The following is a 27,720-nucleotide window of genomic DNA, read 5'->3' on the forward strand; positions in this document are numbered from 1 at the left end:
GACCCAGGGGAAGACAGACAAGAGACCTGAGTCACATTTCAGAGGTGTGACATAAATGGCATTTTCCAACTTAGAGACTATGCATATTTTAATAGCTTTAGACTTAGAGCTGACAGCAAAGGTAACACTTTACACGAAGTGACAGGCCAAGGAAATGGAGATTTTTTCATCAGGGGAATCTCTGGGCAGTCAGCTCACTAATATGACACAGATATGTGTCTATCTGGACAGCTTCAAAAGCTGTTCATTCCATGTGGACACTGATACGCAGGGCCCTCAGTCAGGTCCTGAGTGGAGAGGGAAATGCGCAGACAGAGGAGAACAAAGGTTATTTCCATCTAAAGCTCACCACTGACCCTGCACTCTCAGGCCACATATGGGGACATGTAGGTCCATGCCAAGGGAGCAGTGTCACCTGCATTGTAACATCGTTGGAGCAGCCATCAGTAGCAAGGAGGTCGCAATACACTTGGTCCTCCTGTAGACTGGCTGTGCTGCAGTTGTGAAAACTTCCCACTGGAAATGCTATTGGTCAGGATGCAGGTGGCACACTTTGCAGATGACAACTAGAACCCTCCATGTCCAGGCATGAGCCACACATGAGATACACAGAAGTGGTGGAGGAACAGAGAGCCTGATTCCAGGAAGCAGGAGTCCCAGTCCTACTCATGACTTGGTAACTGACCCAGAAGCTTCACCTCAGGGCCTCAGCATGCCACAGGCCATGCCTCTGCATCCTGGAATTAGAGAGAATAGCTATAGGGTAAGGGAGAAATAAGAGGTCAAAAATCAAAAAGCAGAACTAGGGTGGGTGCTGCGGAGAAAGCGAGCAGTCACCCTGTAGGTGGCATACTGCCTGATGGGGGGCAACCCTTAGACGCACAAGGCCTACTCCACACAGTACAGTTTGCTGGATACCCCTGACCAATGCCCAGGCAGTGCTGTGGTGTACGATCTGGCTTGTTCGTGTCAAGCAGAAAATAAATAAACTGTTCCAGTATGTCCCAAAAGCAGAGGGCTCAGTGGAGGTTCACTCGCTGTGTTGGAAATTTACACGTTGGTTCCTCTTCCTCTATCAGAGATTTAAACACTGATAGTCCTCAGGGCCAGATCTGAGCAGTAACTGCCTCATCCCCACACACTCTGGACACCATCAGATCCCAAGGCTGAGTACCACCCATAGGCCAAGAGCTCCCTGAATTGAACTGTCCTTTCAGCTATGAACCACCTTCCCTTGAGTGACAGGAGCAGGGAATCTAAAATAGAAACGATCCCAAATAAATCCCTTCTTTTCTTTCCTCAAGAGTCTCCCTTCCTCCTCCTTCCTGCTTCCTTGGTCTCAACAGACAGAATTTCCATACACCCAGTGTTGCAAGTCAGCAACACAGACAGGCCTGTATCCAACAGTTAACAGCGCGGGGGCTAGGTTACAGCTTCCAGGTCCATAGTGTCTCTGCCAACTACCAGCTATGTGCCTTAGGAGAGATGGGTAATTTCTCGTCGGCTCTACTGCCAATCCTATAAAGCTGAGCCCATGTCCTAATGCCGACTGAATAACACTCATACATCACTTGGGGTAGCAAGGGCATTCCCTCATTCTCATGCCAACAATGTGGGGAATATTTCTGAAGTATATTAATATGCTTTTCTCTCCCACATTTCCTTTATATGACATCCTCCCCTTTCAATTCATGGCACTAATCTGTCTCAGAAGATTAGGATTTTTATAGTAGGCAGACAAAGATGAGTGAAAACTGCCACAAGGTTCAACCTCTGCTGACCAAAATAAGACATTTTGGTCCCTAGAATGACTGCCTTGAAATTCTGCCAGCTGCTATGGAGACAGGGTGTTCCAATGTCTGTTAGTTTCTGTGTAGCTACTGTAAGTCAAAACTGTAGATTCAATAAATATCATGGCCAGAGAGAGGTCAGAATGTGGCATGTTGTGGGTCCCACTGTCTGAGGGAGTCAGAAGAAAAGGCGGCAGAAACTGAGGACAGTCAATCCCTGATTAGAGCCTTTACCCCCACCTCTCAGATTCAGAGCAGGTTTAGGGGAAGCCCATGGGACAGACTTAAAAGGGCAAACCTCTAGGGAAGGGCTGGATTTGGCTTTGATACCATTTGGTTTGTGTGTGACAGCAGACAGAGGCCACGGAAGGCAGTGCATGATGAACCCATGGGATGGGCTGGGGGATATCAGGGGAAGAAATAGTCTCTGTCAAAGTCAAGCAAGGTCTTCCTTCTCAAGTCATTGCTCTAGCCCCATGACTCAGTTAAGTGGGCACCCCTGCTCTGTCCTATAAAAACCCATTTTGGCAACTGGCCACCACGACAGTAAAGATTGCTGTCATGAGTTCCAAGCCTATACTGCCTCATCTCAACTCTGCAGCTGAAAGAGTATAAGAATCACATGACACCTGATTATAGCAATGGCACGGCTACTTAGCTGTGCTTCGAGACAATTTACAACCACAATGGAGCCATAGCATAGCCTATAGCAGTACTTTACCAACCAGCATCACAGAGGGACCAGGGTCCGGAGTCACAAGTGTGTTTGGGTTGGCTTACAGGCAGCTACTGCAACAACCTAGTACACAACTCCAGAATATCCAGATCCTAGGCGAATGGAACAGAATCACAATCCTCTACTCTAGACAGACTGAAGCTGAAACCCTAGTTCAAGTATAGAAGCAACCATATAGGATAATTAGAAAAAAAACTGAACTATACACCCATAGAGTCGGTCAGAATGGTAAGCTATCACATGACAGATGGTAGTCAGAGCAGGAAGAGTTTGTTCTGGTGAAGTCAAGACTAAATGGCCATCCCCAGCTGCTTTGTAACGAGGCAGATGCTAGGGTAGAAGAGAGTAATGGGGAGGCAGATGCCTGTCCACCTCGGGGTGCTTCCTAAGAGCGGAGCAGCCGAGTCCAGAGGGAGTCAAGTTGCCACTAGACTGGGTATTACACACGGAAAGATGAAAATGCTTAAGAAGGAAACTTTGTCCCAGATGGTGTGACTTCAAAGGACTTTCTCTGTCAGGAAGAGGCACACTCCTCACACTCATGCACTATGTCAACACACACACACATGCACGCACGGACCCACGCATACACACACTACAAAATAAAATATAAGAGCAGCTATAAATGTAAGAAAGCAAAATGACCTATACTGTAGCAATGACAGCTGCACACAAATGCGAAGAAAAGTCTCTGCCAAGGCTGCTGAGCTAGATGTCTTCGTGTCAGGTAATCATGACGGATCAATGTGGGCAATAATGGATGGGATGACGCTCTGGGAGCCCAGTGACCCAGGGAGAAGCAGAACAAATCAGCAAGGTATTGGTTCCGAATACCTCGACTGAAGAGCACACTCCCTGCCCTCCTGACACATGTCGGGTAAATACAGTGAGAGTCCTGACTAGTTCACCCCTACACCAGCAGGCCCTCAGTGGTCTCCCAGGAATGAACTAGCTAGCCTTAGCTAGTAAAGGTCAGTAATCAGAAATGTTACTGAGCACCCAGATTTTCTCCTTCGGTATCTTTGCTACTGGGTTCAAGGTATAATCTAAAAGAGATCTCATAATCCCAAGTATTCTTGGTATCTGCTTCTGTAAGGAAGGTTAATTCCCTTTTCAGAAAAAAAAAAAAAGGACATCTTTTTTAGAATAACATTCATCATGTTCATCATGAAGCATTTTATTCTTTGGTTCTGGGGATGTGGAGGACAAGCAAATTAATTTGTCATCTTTTAGCTGCAGGAGCTGCTTCTTGCGCTTCCAGCATCATTGATCTCTGACACAGGTGGGAGCCAGAGAGACATAAATGGCATTTGGTGTTTAAGCTCGTCTACTGAGGTCCTGGAGGACACACACAGGGACTGTCCCATGGCCATGCTATGCCAGTTTTCAGTTCTCATGTCCCTTGCTCATTCCTAGAGGACTCTTACTTCTCAAGCCTGGGTTGCCTGGCTTGAGCAGGCAATTTCAGCACACTTCTCACTCTGCTCCAAGACAGCATCTGCAGATGTTTGCTAAACACCCACACACAGCCTCTGCTGAGCTGCAGTCTTGGAATAAGGCCAGGTCAATAGTTTAAAGTCTTCCCACCGTGCAGCCAGGGCGGCGAATGGCTTGAAGACATGGAACACCTGCTAACGTTGGAGGATCTACCTCTAACCGGTTTTAGATCCTGAGACCTCTTCCTTTGATCAAAACACGATCACTAGATCCTTAAATCATTATTTCACAGTAGGTGTCAAAAGCAACCCAGCAGAGCATGAAGGCTGGGCCGGGGCGGGGCAGGGGGGTGTCCGGGGGGAAGGGGAGAGACAACCATCAAAACCCATCACAAGGACTCCGTGAACACTAGCTCTGAATATCCTGAACCACAGAAGCCAATCCATTCTAGAAGTTCCCTGAACACCAGCCCAAAGATTTGCACCTTTTCAAATCACTAATAGAGCTTTCTAATATTCAGAGGATTCCACTCTACCTGCAAGATTCTGACTGAGTACTGCGAAGGGCCCTGCAGCCATCCTAATGGAGAACTATTAAGAATGGCTTTATCTGCCCTCAGCAAGCCAAACCTAGCCATGTGCTGGGGTTTAAGTCTATCAACATGGAAGAAAGACTTCTCCAGAGCCTCTGCGTGCCTTCAGCCTAATGATGCCACCCTTCCTTCCTTCCTTCCTTCCTTCCTTCCTTCCTTCCTTCCTTCCTTCCTTCCTTCCTTTGTTCCTTTCTTTCTTTCTCTTTCTTTTTTTTTTCCTTTTGGTTTTTGAGACAGGGTTTCACTGTAGTTTTAGAGCCTGCCCTGGAACTAGCTCTTGTAGACCAGGCTGGCCTCAAACTCAGAGAGTTCTGCCTGCCTTTGCCTCCTGAGTGCTAGGATTAAAAAGGCATGTGCCACCACTGCCCAGCTTGACACCTCTTATTAATGCCCTAAAACAATGGAAGAGCTAAGCAACAGATTAGCACTCCTTGCCCCAGGTCTTGAAAGGAGACAGTAATAGAAAGACAATAGCTATGTGCTCTTAATCCTAGCCCATTTGAAAGGAGGCGTGACATGGAGTCAAACACCGTTGTCCTGCCATCTAGGAAGCATAACAAAGACAACAATGGGTGGCTAAGGGATGGGATGGTTTCCCACTTGGAATATGAACACAAAGATGCTACATATGTGGCTTTAGTTAGTAAACTGTAGTCACCTCTTGCTTTGCAGCAAGTACCTGTCAGTGAGGTAAACTGGGCATGTCCATCCCCAAATATATTATTTTCTATGGCACCATATGATTACACATTTATAAATATACAAATGATATTTCAAAATTTAAAAGGACATGGAAGAAAAATTTTATGTATTTTCCACATGTAATTAATTGAATCATCCTCAAAAACCTTCTGTACGTCAGCAATTGGAAGACCACCACCATTTGTAAAAAGCCACCCTCTGGCCTCTACCACCAGCTCTGATCTCTATGGTCTCAGGTGACGGCTCTCTCAAGCCACTTGCTAATCATAATTATGGGGTTCCAGAGATGGCTGCTCAACCTTTCAGATCCGCTCACCCATTGGTGATGATCGGGTGGGTGGTATGGTCCCAAGACACTGCCATAGGGGTGCCTGGGCACTCAAGTTCAGTTTCTCAGATCATAAAACTGAATGCTGTTCTTTCATGTATGACAATAAGCACGTTTAAGCATAGTACCGTGCTCCCCTCGACAGATTAAAATCAGAATGGCAGAGCCAGGTCTAGTGGTATATGCAGGTATACCTGTAATATCAGCACCTAGGAGGACTGTAGCAAGTTTAAAGATGGCCTTGGTGACATAGAAGACAGCCTTGGTTACAAAATAATAGACTGTCTAAACAAACAAAAACCCTGGAATTGTAGAAGTTACTTGTGGTTTCCAAACAGGAGAAAGGCTGCAAGAACTTCACAGAGCACACAGAACTGGCGAACCATAGGTGGCTCTTCATTCACCAGACTCAAGGTAACATCAGCTTTGGGGTTATCAACCAAGGGGTCCTAAGAAGTATAGCAATTTACTCTGAATTAGAACATTTCATCCTGGAAAGAAACTGTTTACAACCCAGGAACTAAGTAAACTCAAAGTTCCTGAAATTTACAAGATTCTCAAGGGCCCATCCCTGGGTTCTATAAACAGTAATAATCGCTGGGGAGAGAACATTCTCAGAACTGTGAGCTTTCAGGCAGCTCCAGGGACACTTCTTTTGTGAAATGTCACTCACATGGTGTGAACTTTTGGAGCTGCAGCTGCCTTTGAGTCGCCCATGGTCCTGTGAGCAACCTCTCACCGATATGCCTACAGGTGCCCCAATAAACCCTCTGTTTCACTAAGCTAGGCTTAGGCGAAATCATTTCTTTGGTCTGCTATTGGTGTTTTATCTGGGGGTGAACACATCTCTTCCAGGAAAAGTCATGGAATGCCAATCCAGTTTTGAATTCTCCTCCCAGTACCACCTCCCTGAGGACACTGTGCTATCATGGCAAATATCACATACCAGTGTCATCACTGCCACCACCATGCCTTGTACTCAATGAATGCCCTGGGCCAGAAGCCGCACTAAACACTTGTAGTTATCGGCCTGTTTAATCAGAAGTCTCATGAGCTAGACACTGCACCCCTTTTCTACTGACAAAGCTGTGCCAGTGAGCACAGTGAGGAGAAGCTGCAGAGCCTGGTCATTACCCCACCACACTGGACCCCTCGCAACACACACACACACACACACACACACACACACACGGCCCTGTTCTGAGAAACCAGCTATTATTCCTGTCCTTGGGACTTTGGATTTGGCCACCTTGCTTCATACATCTTCCTTGGCTCCTGCACTCAGGCATGTCAGCGCACACAGCTGGCAGCTGCTCTGCCTTCTGGGATATAAAGGTACAAATATGCAGTTGAGAAAGAAAAAGAGTGGTTACTGCGGCGTGAAAGGCATTGCTATGATAGAATAGAAACGCCACCCCATCCTGTAAGACGTCAGTTTCTATTAGCTGTTTTCACCGAAAACCATTTCTGACACCATGAGAAATGAAATCTTGCTTACATGTCACCACCACTGTTCATTTCAGAGAAGCACAGGGGTGACAAGCTCGACTCTGACACCTGAAAAAGGCTATGTAATGAGAACAGTATGAAATAAACTCAAGAGCCCACCTCTGTGGGGCACAGTCCAGCACGGGGCAACGTCACTCCACACAGGTGAACTCACCTCTGTGGGGCACAGTCCAGCACGGGGCAACGTCACTCCACACAGGTGAACCCACCTCTGTGGGGCACAGTCCAGCACGGGGCAACGTCACTCCACACAGGTGAACCCACCTCTGTGGGGCACAGTCCAGCACGGGGCAACGTCACGCCACACAGGTGAACCCACCTCTGTGGGGCACAGTCCAGCACGGGGCAACGTCACTCCACACAGGTGAACCCACCTCTGTGGGGCACAGTCCAGCACGGGGCAACGTCACTCCACACAGGTGAACCCACCTCTGTGGGGCACAGTCCAGCATGGGGCAACGTCACTCCACACAGGTGAACCCACCTCTGTGCCTTACAACTGAGAAGGCACACACATGTGTGCACATAGGAGTGTGCATGCATACACACACACACACACACACACACACACACTTGTGCTCAAAAGGGCAGCTAAAGCACAAGCATCTCACCAGGTGAACATTGGATGCTGACTGGGGATTGCGCTGTTGCACCTGCTCAAGATACAAGCCAGAGTACAGCTGACCAAACTAGCAAACATACAGGCTTCAGCAGATTTTAGATTGTTTAAGTTCCTGACTCACATCTTGTTCTATGAAATTAAATGAATGACATTTGGAAACAAACTAACTAGCAACTAACTAGTTGATCCCTCCATTAGGAACTCATAAAGATTAACATATTTTTGTGTGCATGTGTGGTTTCTGAGATTGAGTCCAGGGACTTCTGTACACTAGGTGAGTGCTCTCACTGAGTGAAATTCCAAGCTCATATACTTAATTGATAAAGAACTTAAAGCAGAATCATCAAATTTGCACATGTATCAAGCTAGAAAGGTCATATTTGATGCAAAACTCAGAATGTAAGAGGGATACACTCAAGGAATTACAGCAAGTTCAGCGGCATGCACCCCGCCCCCCACATACACACACACACACACACACACGGGGAGAGGGTAGAAGAGGGGAGAGAACACAGGTGCAGGGAACGAGGGCAGCAAATCTTAAGGTAGTTAGAATTTTAGAATTTCCAATGACAGAAAGTGGCCCCATGATTACTTGGAGCTGATAGGGTGGATTTGATCTCAGGGAAAATTTGAGAGTAAAGGAGGTGTTATCTTGTTTGTGATGATGGTTACATAAGTTGGACACACGAGTCAGAATATGTCACACTAGATACCTGATATGTCTAATTGCATTTTATGTGGACATCACTGTCCATCATTTAAGACTAACTGAAGTTGTAACAGCTACAGTCCTTGAGCATGGGCACCGTAAAGAGGGAACACAAATTTACACATTACAAACTTACTGAAAAACAAGACAAAATGACCGCCTAAAGTAAACACATTGTGTCTTCTTTCCCAGAAACTCAGTGGAGGAAGGAACTTGGCTCATTCAGAAAACCATACCTAGTGTCCAGATGAGGAAAAGGGATGCCTCTGAGAGGCCGGTGGGGACAGCTACACAGCACTTAGAGGTCCTTGCTGGACACACTGTCTGGCATTCTCACATAGTCATGGCTGCAGGCTCTTCTTTTTACAAGCTATAGCGCTCCACATAAAATACTGACTACTAGTGAAGGCTCTCCTAAGTGTATGATTTCCATTCTGGATTTAACATCACGAAGGAGGTGCTGCAAATATGTCACTGTTACAGAACATTTATGCCCTTTTAGGGGGATCAGCACACAGTGTAACACTCAGGGCATGGTTTTAAAATCATACACAACATTGGCAAAGAAATAAAGAGCTGCCCCCGGGTCTACCATGTGGCGTGCTTCCTGCATCATGTGTCCGTGCATCCACTGCATGTCACATGCAATGACAGAAAGCCAAATAAACCACCATGCAAAGCTCAGCATCCACCAAGTCAGCGTTCCATGTTCCTATAAAATTCAGCCAATCTGTGTTGCCCACTTACCAAGCTCACAGGCAACAATAGTCAGCAATGGGATCTGTCACCTTTAATGGGTAGGTCACAAAGACTATGATAGACAGCTGTCAATGACTCCTAACTTCTCATTGGACTTGATTGTCTCAGAGGCAAGAACTGTGCTCTCCTTAAAAGAGGGTGACCCTAAGCCATGGAGGGCAGGGACAGAGGAGTATCCATCAACACTTAGTACCAAGATCACAGGAGGGAAGCCTAGATCCTCACGTACACAGATGACCCACAGAGAAGTCAAACGTATTCCCGCCTTGGTCCACCAAAGACATTCTCACAGAGAGAAGATGAAGGCTCCCATGGGAAGCATTTCATATCCCAGACTTCCAGGAACCACAACAAAGAATCTACTAAAGATTAAAAAAAAAAAAAAAAGCAAAGTAACATATTGTTCAATTTACAAGCTGATCTCAAAGCAAGCTGTGAATGTGGCTTACTGGTAATAGTGCCAGTTTCTTTTTTTTTCTCAAACCATCTCAAGTTCTACAAAATCTGCATCTAAAAGAGATCCTGGCACGCCCCAAGTCTATTCTCATGCACACAAGAGTACTCGACCTCAGTGACTACAAACTTGCCAGTTCTGTTATTTCTACCCCAGAGATGGAGCGTGCGTAGCTTTCCTTCCTTCCTCTCCCATTAGACCCTTGTTGTGCAGAGAGGAGCCAAGCTGCCAGCTTTTGGTGGCCAGTGACAATGAAGGGGTCTCCCATCTCCACTGATGCCCCCATCCTGAAAAGCCCTCCTTCCTGGTTATCACACGGAGCTAGCTTTAGCTTTTTACTGGGAGCATGTTTCTCATTATAGACATTCATTTCACTGGGTTCCTCTGGAAGGTTTTCCCATTCTCTTTGCACTGTAGGAACCCAAGCTAACCAAGGTGTTTCTTCTCAAAAGCCTGAACTACAACTGAGAGATGGGTGGGGACAGCTACACAGCACTCAGAGGTCCTTGCTGGGCATGCTGTCTGGCATTCTTATGCCATGTAGTCACGGCTGTGAGCTCTTTTCTAACCAGCTATAGTGCTCCACGTAAAATAATGGCTACTAGTGAAGTCTCTCCTGGCATATGATTTCCATTCCGGGTTTAACATCACAAAGGAAGCACCTTGACTACTGTTTTCAGTGAGCACAGGCTTTCCCCTTTCTGGGCTCCACCTCCAGGATGGCGAAGCTCTTGCTGGGCAAGAGTGAGCTCCATTGTCAGGAGTCATGCCACTGGTACACGCAGCTGCTCTTCCCACCCTGAGTTCCAGGCAATGGCAACTCCATCTTTCATTATTAGTCACGCCTTGGCAGCATTGAAGAGACAGATGGGGAGTGTGGGTGCTCAATTACCTTGGCTACCTGAGCAAACAGACTTGCTTTGCAGTGCTCCTATTCATTTTCAGGAAAGCAACTCAAAAAACACAACAGCTTTTCCAAACGACTCATACCCAGCCAGCTCAGAAAGATGGCCACTCCCACCAATGAGGATGGGCAATGCACCAAACTAAACTCACTGTAGAACCTGTGGTACTTCAGAACCACTGAGGGGAAAGATCCAGCTCAAAACCTTCATTGTGGCCTTGGGGATCAAAGTCTGTTCTGTTTAGCAAACTTATGGGAGCAATCAATGGACATCTGAGCAGGTGGCATTCTTCTTAACTAACACAGGCTGTAGGCAAACCCACTTCACTTGGATTCAACTTCAACCCATCTGATTAAAGAACCTGGAGCATTGTCTGACCCATGTCACAGGAGTAATGAATCTTGTGAGAAACAAATACACCAGTGTGTTAATTGTTATTACCCATGCTTGAGCAACAATCACGTACCCTGGGGTTAAGTGTGACTGATATAAGAAACAACACCGAGCCACAGTCTCACACTTAATTCTCTGCTGTCTGCTCATTCTGCATAGGTCGGGAGGTAACTCACGACAAAACAAGTTATTTCTACAACAAACGAATCTCCTCATGAGAAAGCATTCTTATCCTTGGTAGTGGCACAGCAGTGGCAAAGGAGAAGATCGTTATGAAACAGGACCCACCAGAGAGAAGCTGTTCTTTGAGTAGCACATACATCGCATCGTGTTCTTATCCAATCAACAAAAACATCCCAATTGCTTTTAGGCCAGTGTTTCACAAACAGTGCTACACAGAACATTGATCCCCCGAGAGTATCTTTGAAAACAGTTTTGTACCTAAATATGATTTGTAAGCCCAGCAAAACACAGCCCATTGGTGGAGACTTGGAGTGCATCCAGAAAGACTCTGAGAAGCTCTGCTCTGAAGATGTTCGACTTTCTGGCTAACTCAGTAATCCCCAATCACCTATTTACTTCTTTAACTGAACGCCTTGCTTATTCCAGTGGCCAGAGACCTCCACAGTCCAGCCTGGGCTCACCTCTGTAACTCCCAACACTATGGACCACAATGATGCTAAAACCTGCCTGCGAACTGTGCCCGGACTGTGCCTTTGTTCCTAATGACTTCCTCAATACACACACATACACACCACTCACATACCACTTTCTGGTGATTTTTTCTTGTCCCTCAAATGGCAACCCTGATGTCTCAGTCAGTAAAGCACAAGGATGTGAGTTTGGATTCCCAGGGGTTACATAAAAAGTTGCAAATGGCAACATGTGCTGGCAATCCCAGCACTGGGAAGGTGGAGAGGATTCCTGGGATTGGACAGACCAACAATCAGTAATTCTGGTTCAATAAGAGACATCTCAAAAAATAAGGTGGAGAATAACTGAGGGACACACCCACTGTCTACTTCCAATCTTTGCATACATGTGTGCACGTATGTAGACACATGCACACATGCAAGAAAACTGATAATCTACATCTCATTCATTTGCCGACTCTTGACATTTTGTTTCAATGGAATTTAAAATATATGGTTCTGGGAGTCTCTGTTCTTTCAGTGGCCATGTTTTCAAGGTCATACATGGAGTAGCATGCACATTAGTTCTTTGTTCCTTTTCATGGCCATGTAACATCCATTATATGGAAAGTCTTCACTGAGCGATAAACATCTACACTGTTTTTAGCTGGAACATTTATAAATTTGTGGGTATATTTTTATTTATCTTGGGGATATACTCCAGAATTGGATTGTGAGGTCATATAGGAATGTTAATTTTTCACCACAGTGGCTACACTGAACCACACTTCATGAACAGAGTGTAATAACTCCGGTTTCTCCACATCCTGCCTGACTCCTACATGGCTCTGATTCCGGCACTTCAACAAGAGGAGTCTTACAGTGATCTCGTCACCTTGTGTCTGATGCTCCTCTTCTGAGGTGATGTCAAGCTGGTCCACCTGCCTTCCCAGCTGCCTTCCTTCTCACTCCCTGCATCGAAGCGATTCTTCCGGACCAGATGAAACCCGAATGTTTTTGGTGTGTTTGCAACCTTGGCTCAAAACTCAATTCAGATGACAGTGTTTGCTTTTCTTTTCTTTTTCTAATTTCTAGGTATTCCTACTTTCCACAGGAAAGAGGTTTGGGTCTACCTGTGTTTTTCCCCCAATAGTGAGGTCCCTGGGAGAGGAGTCAAGTATTACCTCAGCTGCCATGTGTAGTCTACCAAAAAATTTGTACTTCATACAATGTGTGTGTGTGTTGTGGGGGATGTTAGGGTAATCACATTTGCTGAAAGCAGTCAACATGTTGAAAGCAATCTTAAAACAAATATTCCATAAGTGTTGTAAACAACATGTGTTATAGAATGATAATCTGTTAGTGGTTTGAGGTGCTAGTCTGGGTCAGTTTGGGTCAGTGAAGTGGCCTCTTCCCCTGTAAGACTCTGTCACATATCATATGTAAAGAATCCCTCATTTCTTTCCCATGTCACATTTTCTGTGCTGTTCAATAAAGGAAGAGCAAATCCTTTTGTTAGGGACAAGCATGCACATAGAAACATAGAACAGACACATACAACAGACATTTGACAGACAGTCCAGCAACAACAAACTACAGACAGAGAACACAGGAGAGGGAAGCGACAGATTAAAGTCTGGGCTTGCTCCTGGTCAGACTAATCCAAGAGGATCTTTAATGCAACATCAGTGTGAAATCTTTGACGACATGCAGCAGCTTCTGGAATTCCTCAGTGTGACTGCCCATTTGGTGACGTCCATGAAGGAACAGGTGGGAGATTTGTCTCTCGCTCTGCCTGCTGTCTGAACTCTGTCTGGTAGACAGTCCAGCACTGTAAAACCCCAACCTTCTGGTTCACAGCCATAAAGAACCATCCTTGAAGAGGACAGACCTTCATCATCCTCACACAAAACAAGTCCTCAAGCACAGTCCTCAGGCCTCTCTCAACTGCAACACACAAAGAACTCCACAGTGACCCACACAGGGCTGTGTGGTGGCTCACACATCAGCCCCACCATCTTCCCCGAACAGCTGCGAGGAGGTATGTATCAATAAGCAGGCAGGTAAGCTGTGTCTGAATCAAGTCCTGGGAGGTGAATTTGGTGCTTGGTGTATTATCACATTAGATAGGGCAAAGGTGACAGTTACTACATTTTGGATACATAATTACAGGTCATTACTTATTACATTTCTTGGCTCTCTATCATTTAGAATGAGTGACTACAGTCACTATCTCTAGTGAAGGAGATTTTTATGTGCTGATCTGTACAAACAATGAAACAGTGTAAGTTAGTAAGGAACCCCATAAAAGTCCTCCCTCAGGAAGATTTAATTGAGCTACATTTCTATGGTGAAATTCATTATAGCATAGACCCCTTGGAGTAGGAATCTCCTCCCATGAAATTACCTACTCCTCAAAAGCTAATCTCCCCAAAGGGCATTGTGATAATGGGGCCCTCAATGAAGATACTCGAATTGTGGCAGGAAATATTCAATCCGCAAGAATCCAGAACCATATAACTAACTGGGAACTAACTGGGAAATGCATTTCCTGCAGTCACTGATAAAATATCTTCCTCTCCTTGAGTCTGCATAGTTTTAGAGCACCAGGAAGTCCCCTCTATGATGACACAGATCCACACCTATTATTCAGAAAGAGAGAGAGGAAGAAGGAGAAGGAGAAGAAGAAAGGGAAAGAGAGGCGAGCGAGCTGCTCAGGCACCCAAGCAGAATTCTACTTTCAGGCTAAAACCTGAAAAGCACCAAACCCAGCTGCTCGCATACAGTTCTCATTTCCACCCGCAACACTTGCTACCTCAAACTGTCAAGGAGTCCTTGCTTCTTCAAGAGTCTTCGGTGAGAGGATGTGGTTTGGGCTTCATCAAATGAATGATGATGCCATGAAATGGTTCTATTACAGCAACAAAGGAGGAAAGAGCACCAAGAAGCAGTCAGGGAGAGATAAAGGCAGGGGATTATTGTTCAAACCTGAAATAAATCTAAGCAAGCCCTGTTCTCCAGGTATACACAGACAAGAGAGAGACCAGAGGTCCAGAATCCTGGGCAGCTTTGCGTCCAAGAGGGGTTTCAAGTCCCAGTCTCTCCACCCTTTTAGTAAAAGCAGTCAAACAAAGTAGACTTCATGTGCCTCTCTCGGGGAACTGCTGAGCTGAGGTGCCTCTTACCTGGCCATCTGCTTGTAGGCTTCTTCTGCCACAGCAAAGATGTGGGGGTCCATGTCACCCATATTTTGGCCACTGTAGGCATAGATGACATCTTGTCCATAGATTGGCAGCTGCTCATATGGGTTGATGGCCACAAGCACGATACCTGTGAACAGACAGGACATCTGCCTGAAGCACCATTCTCATGGGCTACAGAAGACGACCTGGAGGTGGGGTGTGTGTGTATATGTGGCCAACTGACTACAGAAAGAATTATCCCTGAGCTACCACGGTAGGCCCATGTGGTGGAAAGAATGAACAGGACACAGCCCAGGTCTCAGGCTGTCCCACAGGAATGTCACAGACACATTACTGCTCACAAGTACTCAACAGCTGAGATCATGAAGTAGAAGCAAGTGTTGCAGGACCAGAGAGAAAAGGATGTTTAACTTAAATACCCGAGAATTAAAATCTGGAAAAGACATTTTTCCTCATTTATTTATGAGCTATTTAAACAAAAATATAAATTTGAGGACAATTTATCTCTCTTAAAGTCTAATCAGCATACACATGGACTTGAGATATTCTCAAACAGCTGTTGGAGAGAAGGAAACCCAGAGCAGGGTACTGCATGGGAGCCTCTGTGTTTTCTCTCTATTAGATCTCACTCACATCCTGGCATCTGAGTCTCCCAAGGTCTGTACTGCAGTGGACTGAAACATGCTGACCGAGTGAGGAGGAAATCCTGCTAAAGGTTTTAAACCTCTTGTGTGGATAGGTGAGACAAGTTGATCACTGAGAATGTACAAAGGAAAAAAGAAAACTGCATCTTCAAGACATGATAGTGATATGTCTTTTGTTCTTTCCCATGAGATTACCTCCCATGGACTAAGGTACAAAGGTAAGTGATTTCCAGTCATCCTGGAAAGAGGCAGAGGGACCTGCCACAATGAGAAGTCCCCTGTGGTGTGCTCCCTCCTAGTGGTCAAGTGGGAAGAGAGACACATACATGTCTCCTTTCAATAGGAATTGGAAAACAAGCAAACAAAAAACAGCACTGAAGGATTGGGGTCCTGAGAAGCCCCACCAAGACTAATCACTTGGAGAACATTCTTAGGAGTGGCCATACGCGCTCTTCTGTTTCTCAGAGGGTTCAATTTAACTCAGATGATGCTCAGATAAAAATTTAATCTCGTGTCCTGAGGTCACCTATTTTCCTAAAACACTGTAGCCCCCAGAGCAGAGAGGAACACTTCCTCAATAACCACAGTGTAATCTGGGTGTCACTGGGTTCTGTTGAGAGCTGACGGGACACTGGGTCAGCTGAAGAAGCTCTGTTCTGTCCAGACACCAAGGCAACCCCAGGGATATTCCCTGAGACTGGAAAACTGTTGGCCATGCAGCCTTCTTCCTGGAAAGTGAAGCTTTGCAACAACTTCGTGTTTGAAAGCTCCCCCACCCTGCCCCGAGTTTCTGATAATTGATATTTTTTCTAAATTAACATTTATTAGTAGTTGTGAGTAAAGGAATTTCTTAAAACAATCCCTTCGCAGCACCAAAACCTACAAAGCAGCTCATCCAGGCTAAGTAGCCAATCCCCAGGGTCAAGTGAAATATAAAACTAATAAAGATCCTGGGCACCTGAGCTGTCACTGCAGCCACAGTGAGGGCAAGACCGTCAGGACAACACCTCAGACATCCCACCCATAGTCTCATTCCCCACCGGACACTGCTAGAATGTTCTGTTCTCCACACACTACTAAATAACAGTCAAGGGCAGAGACACGGTGAGGGAGGGAGGGAGAGAGAGAGAGACAGAGAGAGAGAGAGAATATCAAACTTTGGGCTATGCGTAAGGACATTGATTTTAGGACTTTCTGCTTTAAGCATTTGTTATTGATTTTGCATATTACTTGAACAAAATCTTTAGGCACCATGTTTTTACCTGGGCAGTGAGAACATCCGTGAGGAAGACAGCCCATTCAAGCTGGGGCCAACAAAATTCCTGCGGTACACATGCTTCAGTGATGAGGGCATGTTTCAGAGCCAGAGTACCACAGTGGACTTGCTCTTCTACCAACCACAAGCAAGAGCCTAAACCAACTTCCCCAGCAGCTGGGGCCACTTCTCTGGAGGAGCTGTTATTAACACTGGCCCACTAACCATAAACCTCTATGGGTCTTATATGAAATGGTCACATGCATGACAGCCGTCATGGTTCTAAATGTTTGAGCTTTCTAAGTGCTATCTAAAGATGAAACACCCACCCTCAGCAGGTGCCCCCACTTACCACAATAAGTGTAGATGTGGTTGGACTCCAGGAAACGGACCTTTAAATTATGCAGAACAGCGGGCTCATGGAGATAACTAAGGGCAGTCAGGTCATTTTCCCCGACTAAGATATCTGGATTCCGTAAGAATGGCACCTGGTTTTTCTGGACATCGATTGGGTATTCCAGAACCTAGTGACAAGCAAGCAGTAGAAACAAAAGAGCATTTAGCTTATATTTGGTGTCCCACCTCTATGGCTAAGATCACTATCCTAGCAAAATGATAAGACAGAAAGGTAAGTAATATTCTAAAGAAGACAAGATGTACACAATACCTATGATTCCCACAAGACACCAGGCCACATGGAACTTTGGTTACATAATCCCAGCACATCAAATACAAAAGACTGACACAGGAACTGAGGATGCACGACCAGATTTAAGGGTGGTCAGCTGCTTGGTGAAGATAACACTAGACTGTCCATTCTGTTTAACATGGGAGGCCCTTCCCAGCTAGCAGACCTCCTAGGCTGGCCTCATTTGCTGCAGCTGCTTCTTTACTAGTTCTGTCTGTTTCTTTTAATTAAATTTCTTCCATATATTTTGATCATGTTTTTGCCCTTCTAACTCCCCCCAGAACCTGCTCACCTCCCCACCTATCCAACTTCAACACACATGCTCTAATTCTCTAAAAAACAAACAAGCCGGGGCGGTGGTGCACACCTTTAATCCCAGCATTCGGGGAAGCAGAGGTATTTGGATCTCTGTGAGTTCAAGGCCAGCCTGTTCTACAAGAGCTAGTTCCAGGACAGGCTCCAAAAAGCTAAAAACCAAAAAAAAGAAAGAAAGAAAGAAAGAAAGAAAGAAAGAAAGAAAGAAAGAAAGAAAAAATCAAAACAAAACAAAAAACCAGCACTCAAATTAACAACAACAAAAACCCCTTTAAGATAAAAAATGCCCAAAGAAAACAAAAGCCCATTAAAAGAAAAATCCATTGAGTGTGTTTTGCATTGGCCAACTACCAGTAGGCATGGGATGTGGTTGATATGCCCAGTGACATTTCAGCGAAGCAAGCAGTGTTTCCTTTTACCAGTGGGTATTAGTTATAAGTAGCTTCTTGGTTGGGGTGGACTCCGTTGCCCACTTCCCCTCTAGTGTTTCCTTACTGATTCTGTCTGGCTACCTATATGCTCACTCTTTTGTTTGGAGTATCTTGCTATTGATGCCTTGTCCTGTGTAACCAGCTTCAAGACGTGCATTGCTTGCTCCACTGCCTATCCACAAGTTCTTCCAGGACAATAATTTCCCTTTGGCCACAAGTTCAGTAGGAATCTGAGCTGGGTCTTTGTAATTTGGGTGTTGGACTTTTATCCAAAGGTCACATCTCATGTGCAGGATGACAGTTTGGTTGTCTTGTTTGGCTCAGGATTTGAACTGAGAGCTCAAAAAATATTTGACAGAGCACATGAATGTATATGTAATTTACTAAAAACAGTTTAAAGGTGCAATATTTGAACATTTAAACAAGAGGACCATGGCTATTGCTGCCTGTTTAATTGTTAGATTTCATACACAGTTCTTCAGAACTAGCTGGAAAACTTTGAAAAAACTATTTTCTCAGCATGATTTTGTTTGGGGAACTCTGAAGCACAGCCTATAAATTGGAAAATTTCAACTAACTTTGATACACATGGCTTGTGGATCATATCAAGAATTATTACACTAATGTCAGAGCTGCATCTGTAAATTCTCTCCAACATGCTTTGAAAACATGAGCTTCACAAGAATGACCCCACTGGACATGCCAAAGTGGATGGGGAAAGGAATACCAGACCTCAACCCTGGACAAAGAACTACAGGCCACTGAGGAATGCTGAGGGGGCAAAGAGTCTTCCTTGGGTAAGGGCACACACATGGGTCACCCAGTACCAAATAGCCTGAAAATATGCACAGAGTAACATATGGACTAAGCAGGCTGTATTTAGGAATATATATGCATATATTGGTACATATATTCCTAAATATGTGCATTCAATAACAATTAATGAAAAAAGAGGCCATGAATTTCAAAGAGAGCAAGGAGGATTACATGGAGGGTTTAGAGGAAGGAAAGGGAAGGGGAAAATGATGTAATTATAATATAATCTAAAAAATATTTTTTAAAAAGGCAACACATAATTAAGGAAAAGCAGGAATCTGAAATAAAAACAATTTAGACACACACATCTAGGTACATATATTCCAATTTACCAAATTTTCATTTAAAATTCACACTTGTTTGAATGTGTTCAGTGTGTATAAATGCTTTGGAGTATTTCCTCTTCTTTCTTAATTTTTTTTTTATTAAGACATTGTTTCATGGAGGCTAGGTTGGCTTCAAACTCACTATGTACATGAGGGTGGCCTAAAACTTGATTATCCTCCTGCTTCAACCTTCTAAGTGTTTGGATTATTGGTGTGTATCATCATGTCCAGCTATAAAAGTTCGTCAATTTTTAAGAAAATATACAGGGGGATCTTTGTGACCAAGTGTAAGAAATGCTGAAAAGCCACTAACTAAAGTATTACAGCTACTTGGAAGAAAATTAACAATAAATAAATATAACAAAAAAGCTTAAACGCAAGCATATGCAGGCATTTGTACATCACACTAAAACTGTAAATAAATGGGTAAAATGAGTATTTCATTTAACACTGGTGTTGAAAGAAAATGGCCCCAAAAGAGAGTGGCACTATTAGGAGATGTGGCTTTCTCTGGAGTAGGCGTGGCCTTGTTGGAGGAAGTGTATCACTGTGGGGTGGGCTTTGGGGTCTCTTATGCTTAAGCTACTCCCAGTGAGAGAGATCACTTTCTGCTGCCTGCAAGTCAAGATGTAGGAATTTCAGCTCTGTCTCCAGCACCATGTCTGCCTGCACACAATCATGTTGTACCATGATAATGGACTAAACCTCTGAAAATGTAAAGCCACCCCAATTAAATGGTTTTTTTTTTTTCCTGGTTATGGTGTCTCTTCATAGCAATAGAAACCCTAATTAAGACAGAAGTTGGTACCAGGGACTGGGGTATTGCTGTGATAGGCCTGACCATGCTTTTGTTTGAAGGAATATGGACCTTAGGACTGTGGATTAGAAAAGCAGTTGAATGCTTTATGAGCTGCTTAATGGTCCATACTAGTAGGAGCATGGAAGACAGTGGTGCTGAGGGTAATTTGAACTGTAGGGGGCTGGCTCAGAGGTTTTGGAGGAGAAGAATATTAATAAGTTGTCTAGAGATCTTTATTGTGATATTTTGGTAAAGAACGTGACTGCTCTTTGCTCTTGTCTAGAGATTCTGCCTGACGCTAAAGTGAAGAGATTTGGATTAATTCTGCTGGCAGAGGAAATCTCAAAAGAGCCTAGTATAGACTCTGTCATGGGGTTATTAGTGTTCATGTTTATAAAGATTCATAATGAAAAGAAGCAAGCTGAGCAAGGAAAAATTAAAATATATATATGTACTATTTAGAAGAAAAAGAGCACCAGGAAGTGGAAAGGAACTAACTCCTGTATTCAAGGATATAAGCAGATTGAGAAATGAAATAAAGGGCATGCTGACCTTAGGGCAAGATCTCACCCAGTTAAGTTTTCAACTTGTGAATAGGAACTAAAAGAAATCTTAGAGCCTTGCATGCTTTTAACCCCAGCACTGAGTTTGAGGATAGCCTGGTCTACAGGCAAGTTCCAGAACAACCACGTTTAGTCAGTGAAGGTAACAATCAAAATCAGAAAACTGGTAAAGATCTAATTGAAAGATCTCTGTTCAAGGCAAGTGTGGTCTACAGATCCAGTTTCAGGACAGCCAAGCTTAGGTAGTGAAGGAAACCACAGAAAACAGAAAGCGGATGAGGATGTATAATTGAACAAGGAAGCCATGTTCTAGCCCCAGAAAGCAGCAGAATGTAGCAGTTTCAGCCATGTAGTTCTGGCTTTAGAGTCAAGGATAGAAGAAAGGAGTTTGGGGATCTCTCTCTGTGACTAAGGAAAACCACTGAGACCAGGCAAGTATCAGGGTGTCCCTGAATGGAGGCCTAAAGAGGCCATTGTGTGAAGCTGTGAAGGAGAAGCCTGGATTGCATTTGAGACCCCAAGATATTAGAAATGCCAGAATCATGGAATCCCTGCCAAGGAGAGCTGCTAAAATCAGGGAGTAAAACCAGCCCAAGAGAAATAAGGGTGTTGTAGTCAACAAAGCTGATAGAAATTGGAGATCTGACGAGTGCTTTGACATCAGACATGCAGATGCAGAATTTGGAATTTGCCCAGCTGGTTTTTGGTCATGCTTTGGTCCAGTATTTCTTCACTATGTTCTCTTCCCAATGTTTTGGAATGGTGATGCATATCCCGTGCCATTATATTTTGGAAGTATGTGATTTGCTTTTTGCTTTGATTTTTTTTAGGGGGTTACAGTTAAGAGATTGCATGAATCTCAGAAGAGACTTTGAACTTTAGATTTTTAAGTATATTTGAGACTCTGATAGACTATGGGGACTTTTGAACTTGAACTGAATGCAGTTTTGCATTATGATATGGCTATAAGTCTCTGGGGCCAGGGAGTGGAATGTGGTGGTTTGAAAGAAAATGGTCCCCCAATGGGAGTGGCACTATTAGGAGGTGTGGCTTTGTTGCAGTAGGTGTGGCCTTGTTGGAGGTATCACTGTGGGGTGGGCTTTGAGCTCTCATATATGCTCAAACCACACCCAGTGAGACAGACCACCACTTCCTGTTGCCTGCAAGTCAAGATGTAAGATGCTTGGCTACTTCTCCAGCACCATGTCTGCCTGCACGCCACCATGTCACACCATGATGCTAATGCACTAAATATCTGAAAGCGAAAGCCACCCCAGTTAAATGCTTTTTCCTTTATAAGAGTAGCTGTGGGCATGGTGTCTCTTCACAGCCATTGAAAGCCTAACTAAGACAATTAAAAAGTTAGGCAAATAAACTAGATAGATGTTTATGGGAAAAGCAAGACATAGTTCTTCTTTTAAACTAACACAAATTTTAGCTGGAACCAATAGAAAAATAAAGCCAAAGAGAAGGAAAATGAGAAAATGTTTTAAGTTTCAGGGATGAGACCTTTAGAAGGACACAAAAAGCAGAAACATGCAGGAAGATACACAACAGTTCCACTGTAAATAACGTTAAAACTGCCACCAGGCTCACTATTTACAAACTGAGTCGTGGGCATGTTTGTTTCTACATCACATGATAAAAGTCGAGAAGGGAACGCACCAACTGAAAAGTGGGTACAAGACATGAATACAAAATAAACAACAAACAGATGACATGTGAAAGCTATGACCAGTAAGAAAAGACTTCAGTCTGGGTGCAGTGTGGAAACTGGGTCTGTGATCTCAACACTCTTCAGCAGAGACAGTGCGATTGCAAGTTCAAAGTCAGCCTTTGCTACACATGACCTCCATCTCAGAGAAAGTAAGTAGCACTGATAGTCCCATCATGTAAGCGGAACCTGAAGGCATTGTTAAGGCTCTCATGGGGAGAATGAGAGCAGTGTACCACACCCAGTGAGGCCGCTGCCATCTCCCTGAAGAACAGCAGGCGACATGCATTTGGGTCCTTTCCTAATGTGCTCTCTTTTAAAGGCCTAACAAGATAATCTCCCCAGTTAGCCAAGACCCAGTCCCAGGAAAGTGAAAACAGTGGAGTTGAAAAGTAGCATGGATCTGTTTGGATGACCAGACAGCTGTCATGGCATGCCAGGGCACATTTAAAAAATGTGTTAAACATGGATTATTTCATTCTACACAAGTTTGTCTAAATAGTATCTCTAAGACATCATTATCTCTGCTAGTGTGTGTGTCATGTTCTGCTTGTGAGTGTGTCATGTTCTGGTGGATCTTTTTTTTTTCTTCTTCTTTTGAGACAGGGTTTTTAAATGGCCCTAACTGTCCTGGGACTCACTATATAGACCGCGCTGGCCTTGAATGCACAGAGATCCACCTGCTTCCCAGTGCTGGGATTAAGACTTTCTGTCTTTGGAATCTCTGTTGCAAGCATTCTCCACACAGTAAACTGCTTGACAATTAGCACGGAGATGTTACAGACAGCAAATCCAGACGGCGGGAACAAGGAAATGAGGAGTGTTGAAGGCTAACTTTCAGCTTGTTTCAATTCTGGAGTTGGTAACTGTAAGTTTTCTGAATAAAATGCCTAAGATCTTCAGTTTCTGAAGAGAAATGATTTATTTGGATTAAGGATTTTGGGAGGTTTCCGTCATGACCACTCCTTTTTGGTCTACAACAATGCAAATCCTTATGTCGGAGAATGAATGCTAGGGCGGAATTGCTCAGCCCAGTGCAGCCAGGATGGAGAGACGAAGGAGAAGGGGGTCAGGATGTCAACGCCTTTTCAAGGGCATGTCCCCAGCATCCCTTGTAATAGGCCTTCCTAAAGTTGGTGCCACTTCCTAACAGGGCAGGCAGGCCTTTGACATAGTATAGCTCATGGTATACTGGCCTTGGTCATCTGCTGACCAAGTGGGATCATGTGACTGTGCCAGACCTCCCCGCTGGAGCGCTCATCCCATCCCACCCTTCAATATCAAACTGAAAAGCTTTAAACTCAGCCCAGTGTCCTGACATCCCAGGGCAGAAACATGGGCTTTCCATCATTTCCAAGATGATTCTTCTCTCAGAAGACCTTGCCAGCCAGAAAGAGACAATAACATATAAAATTTTGGAAGAATGTATCCACAGATAAGCTAGTGGTATTGGTTACAGAAAATTGATAAGGAGTGAAATGCCTTGCACAGCTCGAGAGAGGTCAGAATTGCAAACTCAGCACTCCAGGACAGGCATTCCTCAGCTTGCAGGTGTCTGGGGGAGCAGGGAAGCGATACTTAAGAATCAATTTCTCTTTGCCATTGACAACAGAAACTTGAATTTAACACTGCTACTAACATTCTCAACTAATTCTGGCTTCAGGGGGTTTCACCAAGTATTAGCAACCCCCTATAACATGACATATGAAGAATGATTTGCCTTAGGGAACCAACTACTCTTCAGTGTGTTCCTGCAGTGATGAGGCCACATGTTTAAAGCAAAGACGCTGCTTCCTTGCATTGGCAGTGGGGTGGGGGTTGGACAGGCCTGCAAACAATTTTCTTCTTTGGATAGTTATTTAAATATTCAAAATAATAAAAGTGCTAGGTAGATTTAAAACTGAACATCTGGATAATGGGATCACATCCTTTTGCCACATCTGGATAACAATATAACATCTTTTCACCCCAGCCCACTTGGTTCAGCTTAGACAAATCACGGTGCAAAGAGAGCATGTCACTCTCTGCCAGTCTCCTGTCACCACTGCAGCCTCCCACTCACAAACAGGAACACAAGAAGGCCCCTAGGCTCTTCGTACAAACTTAGTTGAAACACAGCCCAATGAAACTACAGAAGCAGGAAGTTTTCAGCCAGTAGAGGGCAGGAGTGGAGCAGTTTGCAAGGGAGGAGGGGAACTGGAGAGAGCCCTTGACCTGCACTGAGCTCTAGAGAGGCCTCACTCATCAACCAAAGGTTAGCATCCACGAAATGCCCAGCACCATCTAAAAGCAGAGAACCAGGCCAAGTATTAGCACACAAGCATGCTATAACCATCTTGACTCTAGAGAGGAGAAAGACAGATGACATTATCCCTTTCTTCAGAGAAGTCGCCATCTTCTCTCTGGCTGCCAAACAGAACACCTTACATTATGCTAAATGACCTAAGCCAGAGGAAAAAGCACCCATACCACATGATGGTACTTGTACGAAGTACCTCGTGCAGCCACAGTCAAAGACAGACAGTGCACAGAAAAGGTGGCAGTGGGGGTGGTCCAGTTTGGCCATATGGAAAAAGAGCATGGTAACCATTAGAGGAGTGCAAATGCCAATGAACTGTCTACTTAAAAACGGACCACACGGTTACATTTATTTTCCACAGCTTACTAGAAGAAATAACTGAGCAAAAGTGGGAGGGGCATCTTAGATGAATGGTGAGAAGCCTGAGTACCTTATCAGAGGAGGCCATTGGCAGTAAATATGAGGTCCCGTCATGACCCTGGGGTTGGAATGCAGCTTTTCTAGTAGCAAATCTGGCCTACCTTCTTTGCCCTTTGCTTCTGCACTAAAACCATTTTACTTTGGGGGCTGGGAGGTCAGTGTGGCAGCACAGGATGGCTTCAGCCTCAGGGGAATTGCTTTTTAAGCACTGAGCCTCCAACCATGTGGTGCTTGGGTCCCTGCTGCCAGCACACACTGCCAGTCACTTTCAGGACCAGCTTCATGCCAGCCATAACCCATAGGCAACAGAGGAAGACTCATATGCTTAGAGCTGATGCCGATCTGAAGTTCCACAGTGACCGGTCTCACAGTCGGAGAGGAAGATCTGGGCTGTGGGCAGCTGCTGGGATTTATCTTGCAGGGCCAAAGCTGTGTGCAGCCAGGGACACAAGCATCTGCTGTTTTAGCAACATGATAGATAATCCCTCACTGCCTCCGTACAGCTTTGTAAAACACCCACCCACGTGAAAGGACCAGCTGAAATGAAATCTGTTGGAGTGGAAGGCACTCCGTTCAAGTGGGTGGACTAATTTCATTTTGTTTCGCGTGTGGGGTGGGAAGTTACTCAACATGGCAAACAGGATTCCATCTGCTGACAGTTTTGCTTCTTCCTTCCAAACCAAGAGATGACTAACAAAGCCTGTCAGCTAGAGGGTGAAGGACACACTGACACTAATCAAATTCACCTGCCCCCATGTCATGCTCAAAGGGACACACCAGAATTCATAGAGAACGGGTTGGTGGTTAGAGAATGTTCAATCAACAGGTTGCTCAACCAACCATTTGGAGTGGGAAACAGAACAAAATGCTTTGAAGAATGAACAACAGCAAGGCAGTTAATAATTCACAGCCAACGGACACAATACAGACATTCCAGGCCCTGGAGTTCAGCACAAGTCTTCTGCCCACTCTATGACTGCCCCGCAGCACATCTATCTGTCTTAACACCAATTCTTCATGATCATCCTACCACTGTGTTTAAAACCAGCCTCCTTGTATAGACCCTGTATAAAATGGCTGCCTGTCCCCTCAGCCTTAAGCCACCTGGGTTCCAGGTTCACTGGCTTACCTTCCTTCCCTTATCCACATACAACACTGGAGTCTGGGGCACTGGACACATGTAGTTCCTACATGAACATTACCCCACTGTTGGCCCAAGGTACCCTGAGCCCAGGCTCCCACCACCTGTTCCCTTCTACTGATGCCACAACACAGCAGGCCTGTTCCCTCCACTCCAACATAAAGATGCTGGTCTCAGCTACCAGTGGACCTCCTAGCTGCTAACACGATAGGCACTTATTTCTTAGGTGGCATCCATGAAGCAGACTCATGGTTTGGCACTTTTCACAGGCACTGTCATCAACAGTAGCAAAAGAAGAATATCGAGTTCTGAAGCTCCAATGGGCAGACACATTTCCGGCCATAGCATCTCGGGTCCTCACCCTAAGGACCAGCACTTACTGTGTCATCTTCCAGTCTGAGCTGCAGGCTCTTATCCCCATCTTTGTAGTCCTTGGTTAGCTCAGCTGAACGCCACACTTCATCTGGGTCAGGGATCCAGACCCTTGTGTACTGAAAGATGAGAAGGAAAGAGACTTAGACACAAAGCAAAGCATCCAACCTAAGCCCAGAAACATCCACATACCACGCTCCACTTTAAAGACACAAGATGACTCAATATTATAAATAATAAATATTTCATGGGATTAATTTACAACAGCACCCTCTCAATCTTAAGAGAATGTGACGGTGATATGAATACCCCGCTGGGGAGACAGCTGAGCACAGGCTTCATTCTAACTATGAAGGTTCCACACCACCCTTTTAAAAGATATAAAACAAAAGGATGGGGCAGCATGCTATAATTAAAGAAATAATACTGGCCAAATTCTGGGAAGCACAGCAAGACTTCACAGCATGGTTTACACCACTCTGGTAGTCTATGATCAGTGGAAGAGGCCAACGAATGACTTAGTTAAGCCACTGTTAATGGTATGAATCCAAAATATCTACTCAAGTTCTAAATGATTTGGGGCCCTGGTGATGCAAAGCCATGGATCCTTTAGGAGGTCAGGCCTACCTTGAAAGTGTGATACTAGTGAACTAGTTAGGGGTTAGGGTTAGGGCTAGGGTTAGGGTTGTGATGGTCATACCTGCCTCTATCCCCTGCCCTTATCAAGCCACTGTCTTCTTGCTATGCAGCTCACCATGATATAAACAGCCTCCACCACACATTCCTGTGGCCATGGTCTCAACTTCTCTGCCATGCCACCCCTGTTATGATGACCGAGCTCTCTTAAAACTGTGAGCCAAGATGAATCTTTCCTTACTCAAGTTGCTTCTGTCAGGCTTCTTGTTACAGCCACACAAAAGCAACCAACAAGAGAACCTTGAATAATCATCCACTCACAGGTCCTTGTATATTTTTAAAGACACAAACAGTACAAAATTCTCAGTCTCTCCAGCTCTACCCTGTCAATAAGTCATTCACCCAGGTCTAGTCCTGGCAGGGGAGAATATAGCCATTCTTTTCAAGCGGTGACACAGGAGTGACCTTCAAGGATTATTGACCTGCTGACATGCTACATAATGCAGAGAGCCTTGCAACCATTAAGT

General features: G+C 44.8%; 1 protein-coding gene across 2 annotated transcripts in view; it reads right to left on the bottom strand.

The window, feature by feature from the left end:
* Myo5b (myosin VB) overlaps window positions 1–27,720 on the bottom strand; it is a 274,034-nt gene that overhangs the window by 137,678 nt on the left and 108,636 nt on the right. For both annotated transcript variants that reach the window (XM_057789327.1, XM_057789326.1), the window contains exons 2-4: window positions 26,566–26,676; window positions 17,026–17,197; window positions 14,757–14,901 (exon numbers count right to left, since the gene is read on the bottom strand). In XM_057789327.1, the coding sequence (XP_057645310.1) occupies window positions 14,757–14,901; window positions 17,026–17,197; window positions 26,566–26,676 (428 nt within the window). The remainder of the gene's footprint in view (window positions 1–14,756; window positions 14,902–17,025; window positions 17,198–26,565; window positions 26,677–27,720) is intronic.

Source organism: Chionomys nivalis, chromosome 14, assembly GCF_950005125.1.
Source record: "Chionomys nivalis chromosome 14, mChiNiv1.1, whole genome shotgun sequence".
NCBI lineage: Eukaryota > Metazoa > Chordata > Mammalia > Rodentia > Cricetidae > Chionomys > Chionomys nivalis.